At 44.8% G+C, this 8,908-nt stretch overlaps 1 protein-coding gene across 2 annotated transcripts in view; it reads right to left on the bottom strand.

Moving 5' to 3' along the window:
• arfgef1 (ADP-ribosylation factor guanine nucleotide-exchange factor 1 (brefeldin A-inhibited)) overlaps positions 1 to 8,908 on the bottom strand; it is a 47,559-nt gene that overhangs the window by 1,770 nt on the left and 36,881 nt on the right. For both annotated transcript variants that reach the window (XM_068582062.1, XM_068582063.1), the window contains 17 exons: positions 8,735 to 8,879; positions 8,549 to 8,639; positions 8,066 to 8,106; positions 7,767 to 7,936; positions 7,094 to 7,245; positions 6,025 to 6,197; positions 5,673 to 5,833; positions 5,107 to 5,237; positions 4,761 to 4,890; positions 4,480 to 4,615; positions 3,947 to 4,085; positions 3,598 to 3,670; positions 3,203 to 3,362; positions 2,975 to 3,114; positions 2,693 to 2,864; positions 2,332 to 2,470; positions 301 to 418 (listed from right to left, as the gene is read on the bottom strand). In XM_068582062.1, coding sequence (XP_068438163.1) covers positions 301 to 418; positions 2,332 to 2,470; positions 2,693 to 2,864; positions 2,975 to 3,114; positions 3,203 to 3,362; positions 3,598 to 3,670; positions 3,947 to 4,085; positions 4,480 to 4,615; positions 4,761 to 4,890; positions 5,107 to 5,237; positions 5,673 to 5,833; positions 6,025 to 6,197; positions 7,094 to 7,245; positions 7,767 to 7,936; positions 8,066 to 8,106; positions 8,549 to 8,639; positions 8,735 to 8,879 — 2,271 coding nt within the window. The remainder of the gene's footprint in view (positions 1 to 300; positions 419 to 2,331; positions 2,471 to 2,692; positions 2,865 to 2,974; positions 3,115 to 3,202; positions 3,363 to 3,597; positions 3,671 to 3,946; positions 4,086 to 4,479; positions 4,616 to 4,760; positions 4,891 to 5,106; positions 5,238 to 5,672; positions 5,834 to 6,024; positions 6,198 to 7,093; positions 7,246 to 7,766; positions 7,937 to 8,065; positions 8,107 to 8,548; positions 8,640 to 8,734; positions 8,880 to 8,908) is intronic.

Genomic DNA, 8,908 nt, shown 5'->3' with positions numbered 1-8,908 from the left:
ATATTTATACCGCGGCTGTCAGGCATCACTTAAAATATAACAGGACACCACAAACAGCGATGGTAAACCGCCAACGGAAATCCGTGCAGAACTGGAAAGAAGTTACAAATACAACAAGCTTTAAAAGTGGATGAGGATTTGAACATGTCTCGTATTTCGTTACACTGACGTTAAAAGTGTGATATAAACTCTAAAGCGTCAAACTGGAGGACTAACTGGCCCGTCTGTTATTTTTTGGGATGTCAGACCTCGCTGTAAATGGCCTTGCAGGCGTCATCAAGTGTTTTTTCGGCTCCTTACCCTTTCATCACTGATCTTTAGCACCCTGGTGAGGAAGAGCAGCAGCAGGTTGGTCCAGGCCTCTCTGTGGCTTTCTGAGGTCAGAGCCAAGAAGTATGTGACAGCCTCGCTGCACACGCTGCATCACGCAGACAGAGAGAGGGAGAGAAGCGTTTCAGAAATGTATAGCATCACCCAGGGAGAACATTAAACACAAGAGAATACTGGATTTCATGAAATCAAACAGACAGTTAAAGCTCAGTAACTTATTTAAGCAAGAAAACATCTGCTTCTCCGCATCACTTATCACATTAGAAATTGCCAGGACGAGGATGATGAAGATTGTTTTCGCTCAGTAATTGCTAATTAAAGCCCCGGACTGAGGCTGTTGTGAAAACAATCAGGCACTTTTCTTCACAGTTTAAGCTCGACAAAAAATAACGCAGCCTCTGACCTTTTTCCTTCCACTCTGCAGCCTTCTTCTGACAACAGAACCTCCCCCCCGCCCTCCCCTCTCTCACACACACACCTACACACTCCAATCTCTGTAACCTAATCGCCTCCCAAATCTACTTTGCACTCTGCACTAATCAAACTTGCATGTGTGCTGTACATATCCTCTGGTAAACAAGGGTCTGTGTGTGTGTGTCTGTGTGTGTGTGTGTGTGTGTGTGTGTGTGTGTGTGTGTGTGTGTGTGCGCGTGTATAATTAAATAATAATTGTCTCATAAACTGTGTTGCTTCTGGACGACAGGATGAGGTGAGTTTGAGAAAGTGGGAAGGAACATAAAATACAGTCACGATGACCCATAATAATGTCTCCACAAATTAGGATTTCTGAGCCACTCGCACATGCAGGCATCATCCTTCCTCCTCCTCCTCCTCTTCCTCTTATCTTCTCTCTAATAATGAATGCAAGTAGGAGAGACAGACCGTGATTCTGCTTTATCTTAATATCATCATCAATTCGTGGGTGAGGCTGGCAGAGGAAGGGGGTGAAGCTCGCTTGCGAGGCGTTGAATAAAGATGCGGCGATGACAGCAGCGCTGACTGAACAATGAAACATCAGTGTGTGTGTGCGAGTGTGTGTGCGTGTCTTTGGATCTTTACAGCGTGCGGCATCCGTTACAGTGAACTGCCGAGCTGTGCACACGCTGTGCCTTTTCATTGCTCCTCCCTCTGAGGAGGCTGTCGACGTCTGTGCCCAAAGAAGTGCAATTTCTTTATCTCCTACGTTGGAGCTAGTGTGCGGGAAACGTGTTTGGCTTTGTCTGATGAAATAGTCCTCAGAGAAGATATGCTTGAACTCAGACGCACAGATAGACCAGGGGTGGAGCAAACGGATGAGTCGATATTTAGATTTCACAGACCAACATCCCTGATATGGTGCCAATGTATTCTGCGGGAGTGATGGTAAAAGCAGCCTTTAGGATCTGGACCATTTTCAAGAACTACTAACTGCCCCCTCAATATTATTTAAATCCATAATCTATTCTCGGATTTAACTTTTGAAATCATAAACTTCCATATCATCCATCTCACACCAAATTGAATAATTGAACCAGTCTTTGCAGAAAGATGTCCTGTTCCAAAAAGCATTCATCATGTTTTTATTGCCAACTACCAACAACAAAACCTCCAATTAGTTGCTGAATTCTGTCAAATTGAGAGCACATGCCCACATAAAAGTATTGCTACAGCTTCCCCTGAACACATGTTTGGCAGGAGTAGTATACGATGTGCAGACGGCATCGTTAGTGGGAGGAGAAAAGCGGCACAACAGAAACCATTACAAAGAACTGGACTTTAACCTGTAAAGGTACGTGTAGTGGCCAACTCAGTCATAGTGTGTGGGCCGATTGTGGTACCATCAACGAGTTAACTGCTATGATGAATGTCAGAACAATAAGAGAAGTGTGTTGTATCCACTTAAAAATAATGTCAAATATCAATGGAGGTAACCGAGTAGGTGTAATTGTCATCCACTACAACTGATGGGTCAGCAGTGAGAGTGGTGATGCAGTGGCCAATGAGTGAGTCACATGTCCTTACTTAAGCAATCGTCTTTGGACCTCCTCCCAGGCGTCCTGGCGGCTCTCGTCTGTGTACATACGGAACAGGATGCGCAGGCCACACGCCAGGCTGCTGGTCTCCTGCTTCAACAGGTTGGGCTTCGACTTTCCTTTGAAACCTTCAACACGCACACGCACACACACGTGCATACACACACACACACACACACACACACACACACACACACACACACACACACACACACACACAGACACAGACACAGACAGATGCTCACAGTTACAGTCACAGCCATTTTAAAATAATGACTGTCCCCCGAGAAGCGGCACAGCCTGAGGTAAAGTGCTAATCGCAGCGGAGAAACAGGGATTTTGTGCCCTACCTGCTTTCCAAAGTGAGGTCCGCTGCTCGTTGTTGGAGTTGAAAGCCTTGGCGAAGCCGTGCGACTCCAGCAGACAGTCCAGCAGCTTGAAGAGCTGTTCTGAGGTCAGGTAGCTGTACATGCCCTGGTTCTGGCTCTTCACCGGGACGTCGGCTGCACACGAGGCATCCCGCTTCAAAAACATAAACATAAGACAGCTTATTATTTTCTTTAATCACATACACACTGAAATATAGAAACAGGTCCAGTCTAATGACCTCAGAGAAACACAAGCGTTCGCACCTGAGCAGCGGCTAAGTTCTCAGCATCTTCTTTCTTACTGGTGGCCGGAAAAAACACGATGTTATCAATAGTCTGGATGAGCTCAAGCTGCACGACACACTTTATCAGCAACGCCGTGAATAAGCGCTGCTCCTGGACCTCTGTGGAACATAGAGGGAGACTTCAATCAGAACGTTTACTCAGGCGAAAAAGCAAGCAGTCGGTCTTTGAGCAACGCGGCGCGCTCACTTATCGGGGTCCTGCTCCTGGAGCCGTCTTCACACATGCCTGAGGCCGAGCTGTATTGACTCTGCCGGCGGTTCTCCATGGCAACCCTATCAGCGCTGCTGATGGAATGCTGGTCGTCACAGCGGGACTGAATATCCACGGACTTCTGGGAAATGGAGTCCTGAAAGCAAAGTGGGCAGAGTGACTGGAAGGCCTGTACACACAGTACTTTAACTATACAAACACAGTGAAGGAAAGTCAAACAATGTGACAAGGCTAATACGTGTAGTACAATTCTCAAAAGGATATGCAAAACACATGCAAATAAAGTTGAACAAAAACACCCCCCCGCCCTCCCAAAAAAAGGACAAATAGTGATTCATTCACATGCAAATCTTAATACTGGTTTTCCTTACCAGCTGTTTGTCTGACATGCTTTGTGCTGTCAAGTGTTCTCCCTCTGCTCCCGCTGGTCTCCATGTTAACAGCCTGACAAACAGTTTACCCAGTAAATCATATACATTCATGGACAGAATGACAAACGACTATCAACTTTCAGTCTCGAGAATGCATCAAGCTAAACAAAGTCTTAATTTGCTTGAAGTCTTTGTTTATTGACGTGTCCATTCTCTTGTAAATATCTGTTTGGTTTACATTCCCACTTCATTCACCAACTAATGCAGGTTTATTTACATGTAAATGTCAAAGCGCGGCTTGTTTTCTGTCGTCAAAGAGATGCGGTTCTCTATGTTCAGTGGAGCTTACGCGTGTGGGATGGTGGTCTTAAAGATGTCCAGCATGCAGTTGCACGTCTTGTCCCAGGTCTCCGGGGAGAATTTCTCTCCATTCAGGATGACGACGTTCTCTAGACAGTTGGTGCCTGAACGGGCGAGCTGCTCATTATCTACAGACACACAGATGATGAAGAGGAGGAGGAGGGGTTGCGCCGGGAGAAGGGAGAGACAAGGGAAGGGTAAACAAAAAAATAAGGGAAAAATAGGTATGATGTATTGATGTATAAAGTCTACAGAGATTTCTTCCTTTTTATTTAGTTTCCAACAAACAACTCCAAAATACTAAAAACATGTATTCACTATTTACTTCACCGTTGTCTGTGTCTAAAGTTCAGAGGCAGGTTCTGTCACTGCAGCCAGGCTCAGGTCATGTCTAATGCCGGTGACTGCCCATTATTATTTTGACCGCCATAAACTGCTGTAGCTTTAAGACAAGAGGACCCTGACGCTGTCCACACAAAGACCCACACGGCAGGCAAGAGAAGGCAGTAGCTGTGTGCTCACCTTGCTGCACACACCAGTAGAGCTGAGCCAGAATGTCATCCAGCAGGACGTCATTGAGGGACTCAAAGTATTGGGTGAAGACGTCAGAGATGGCATAAAGTGCATGGTTGCAGGTGGTGGTCATCCACTCTGCTTTCTGAGGGGACAACACGACCTCAGTGAGAACTCCTTCAAACGGAGAACCAAGGCTGCAACAGCTTGGAGATTACATTTTTACATGCCAGTCAGCTGTAAAGCACAGCATTGAAACAGCTGTTGAGGATGAAAGACTCGGCATGCACCTCAGTCTGTTGCTCCGGCAGCTTCATGTTGTCAAAGATCCTGAAGACAATTCTGAAAAGGTCTTGCCACCAGTGTTTCTCAAAGGTGTGCCCATAGGTCTTCATCACTTCAAACATCACTGTGAGCCCTCTGGGAAAAGCACACACAGACACACACACATTTGTCCTTTCCTTGATGTTATATTTTTACAACATGCCTGATAGTCTTTTTTCATCTTGCTATCTTTGACTAGCAAGCGTTGGATGTGCGGCAGCATGTCTTTATTGCTCGCTCCCTTGAAATCTAAAGTAATAGGTGTTAAAATATACTAGCTTTAAATAACAGGCTAAAGGTGAACCCGCCTACCTGGTTCTGACATCCAGCTTACACCTGTTGATGATGCAGGAGAGCTCGAAGAGGATGGGGAACCACCCCCGCACCCACACACGGTCCTCAGGCGCTACATTCATGTCATCGCTGGTGTAGTCTTTGAAGGCCTGAAAGAGAATTACGAGCCGTGTTCACCATTTTTTGCCTCTGGGAGACAATTAACCTTCTTAAACAAATACAAATTTCCATACATATTGTACGAGGCCCTGATCTGCACTCTCTCTCTTTCTTTATTTCCTGATTTCATGCTCCCTCTTTGTGATGTTACGGGTGAGAATATTAATATAGTTGCATGCAAAAGCTGTACCAGTAGACCTCTGCACAAGGAGCATTTTGATACCCACAGGATAACGTCCATAGGCGTTCATTTATCCTGCTAACATGCTTTTAGTCTGTGAATAAGGTACATTTATCTAACATACATACATACTCAGAGGCATTATGTAATAAAAGCTACAGTGTCTGCATTGACGGGACTCTGCATGTGGGACCTTTACAGTGAGGACTGAACCTTTCAGTACAAAGCGAGCAATGACACTGACCTGTGGCCTCTCGGAGACGTATTTGGCGCAGTGTCGGATGAGGCGGATGGCTTCCATGCTGGTGTCCGGGAACGAGGCATTACAGGCAAACTCTGACAGACACTTAACAGCGTCCTGAAAGGAGTCGATGGTGGCCGCAAAGTGTTTTTCAAATACATTCGCTGGGAGACGGAGATTAAGACAGAGCCACAGAGGGGTGGGTAAGGATAAAAATAGATGAAGGGGAAAGAGAGAGCGAGATATTAAGTCCCAAATCTGACGACCACAAGACGAATGTAACAAAATAAGTCAGGCAGGTTGTCATTGAAGTTATGACATCCTGCTTAGGTGTCCGTGTGTGTGCTGGACTTACTGACGATATGGCCGGTGGTCTGGAAGGCCAGCTCTACAATGCTCTCGTCCTGGTCAGAAGCAGCCAGGTGGAAGACGGAGAAGATGTTCTTCCAGCCTGAGCGGATGTTTGCTGCCTGGGAGTTTACCATCTGGGCTATACAGCGCACCACCATGTCTCTGATGGTGGGAGACCTGGACGGGAAATATGGAGGCAATAGGAGTAGATCAAAAAAAAAAAAGAAAGAAAGGGGAGGAAGAGGAACGGAAAAGATTGAGGAAGAGGAGTACATTGAAGGGGTGATAAGAAAGTAGGAAACATAAAGAGTAAATCAAATTTAAAAAAAAAAAAGAAATGAATTTCTTCAATGATGTCAATTATGTTTAAAAGCTCTTCAGAGCCCATTTTCAGGTAGCAACATTAATCCAGCACTGGCGGCTGTTGCCATAGTGAAGAGCATTCCTAATTGTTCAGTTGTTATGAATGAGAAGAGCACTCCCTTTGCGCACACGCACACACTCTAATGGACACACAGGGTTTACATGGCTGCCCGCCATCTCATCTCTGTTGAAGCTCTCAGCCTGTTCAATCTGTGGAAGGATTTATATTTACACTGCTACTCCTCTTTCACATGAATGAAAGATGCGCTGCAGTAAAACAGCTTGCCTTTAGACGCGCTGCACGCTGACAATTACGACCGTGAATTCAAACTAATTTATAACCGATAGCTATTAAAAAATCCATTTAAGAATGAATTGGACCAAGCAAGGGCGGGGGAAAGGTTTTTTTTTTACATTATTTCAAAGAAAGGTTATTGCAAAGAGACTGAAATGGGTCATTCTCTTTTCTCTGAGTGAACAGTACAGTGCATGTGAACAGAGGAAGAAAGAGGCAGAATAACAGACGAGGCAGAGAGCTGCCACAGAGGTTGAGGGGAGGAGTGAGAGTCTGCAGCCATGTGAGAAACAGCCCAGAAATAGTAACAACTCAAAGGCACAGTACAGGCCGTGTGTTTGCACCGTCCGGCCCTACACATGTACTTGGAAACAGCAACATCAGCACTCGGTCACAGACAAGTGTACTACTTTACCTGTTCTTTTTCATGATGTGCTCAAAAGGCCTCAGGAAGTCTTTTTGGAATCTGAAGTTAGCCAGCTCCCCCTTCTCCAGAAATTTCATGGACAGTTGCCTGAGAGAGTCCACAGCAAAAATCGCCACGTCTTCATTGGAATTGCAGCCAACCTGCACAGAGGTAAAGCATATTTCAGCAAGATCTCCTTGTTCTTTTTTTAAATTGAATGTTTAGCACCATTTCCTTGTGTGCAGTGTTTAGTCACTGACTTTCAACGAAATGAGAAACATGTAGTTGCAGAGAAGAAACACTCGAGCCGGATATTTTTTCTTCCACTTTCTAACATGATGAATGACCATGTAGAGTGTTCAATTGTACACACTCCAATCTCATTTCACAGCTACTCAGTGAAAAGCAGAGCCTCAATGAGAGATGTGTCATTGAATAACAAACCACCAGAAAACTTTTTATGCAACAATGTGTGTTTATCAGTGACTGAAATCAGCCTTTTGTACAAAACAGAAGGTGAAAGAGAAGTAAACAGTCCTTTGCCAACTGAAGAGGTTTATCCTCTTGATTTTGGGCCATGTAGATGAGCAATGACACTATTTTTCAGTTTATTTCCCATACAGCAGAACTATACTGTATCCATTTCTTAAAAATGTGCCTCCGTATCCATGTCTTCACCCACCTTATTAAAGTGGTCTCCGATAACCTCCCAGATCCTGGACCACTGCAGCCTGATGCGGCCCATGTTGTAGTAGGAGATCTCGACTATTTTTTGCAGGCTGAACATACGTGGGTGTGTGGGCGAGGCCAGCTCATCCATGGACACAGCACACAGCCAGCGCACAAAATCAACTGATGAATAGATAGAAAATGTTGGCAATGAGCAAGCAAAGGGTGTTTTGCACGGCAAAAATGATGCACGACGATAAAAAGAAATAGCTAGAATGTACCTGTATATAACAGTATATAGATCAGACTCACCTATTGCGTTACCATCCAGTCTGGTAGAACCGGTGAATATCCTAAAGCAGAGAAATTTGTGACAATTATTATTTACAAACACATTGCATGGCAAGAAACATAAGGGGATGCATAACAAACTGCTTCCTCTTCATGTCTAACAAGTTCAACTTTGTTTTACTCTGAGTAGAGGTGGTCTCTACTGTCTTAGATTGCACTAGAAACTATGACCAACATAATACATTGTTGGGCTACTTGGTATGCTGGTTAACCAAACTGTTCAATACTTTTCCCTGTAAATATTTTAAAATGCATGCGTTTCCTTTTTGTTTGCATTGTTGTAATGGTTTATGAAGTCAGTTTGCTTGTTTTTTCCCTCCTTTTTGCACTTGAACTGATATACCATGCTGTACCAAAACAAAAACAACCAACACTGTGGCAAGGCAATAATATAATAAAGTATTTTGTATCTTATATGAAAACATCCTGATAGTGTTTCAGTACCTGTCCACAGCCACCACCACACTCTGAGAGCTGGTCTCTCCGATGGACTCCTGAATGCTGGCAATCTGCTTACGGTCCACCGTCCCTCCAACTACAGAGCAAAGCACAAAGCTTGTATTACTGTCAACAATTGAGTGTGGTTTTCACCGATTTCCTAACACATCAGCTCCATGAGTTTGTGCTGACCTAGACCCAGGTACTCGTCGTTGCTCTGCTCCTTCGTACTTGTAATGAAGCCCTCTTTGCCCCGCACCGTCCCTGAGATGTAGCGGGCCTTCACTCCCGTACCGATCAGCTGAGCCAGCTCCAGCTGACTGATGCACTTCATGATCTGAAAAATGGAAAATTGAGATGTCAGGA

Source organism: Clinocottus analis, unplaced genomic scaffold, assembly GCF_023055335.1.
Source record: "Clinocottus analis isolate CAN_PGR_092001 unplaced genomic scaffold, fCliAna1.0.p SCAF_18, whole genome shotgun sequence".
NCBI classification, from domain to species: Eukaryota; Metazoa; Chordata; class Actinopteri; order Perciformes; family Cottidae; genus Clinocottus; species Clinocottus analis.
The sequence above is the reverse complement of the archived record's forward strand: the minus strand, read 5'-3'. Positions and strand labels throughout refer to the sequence as shown.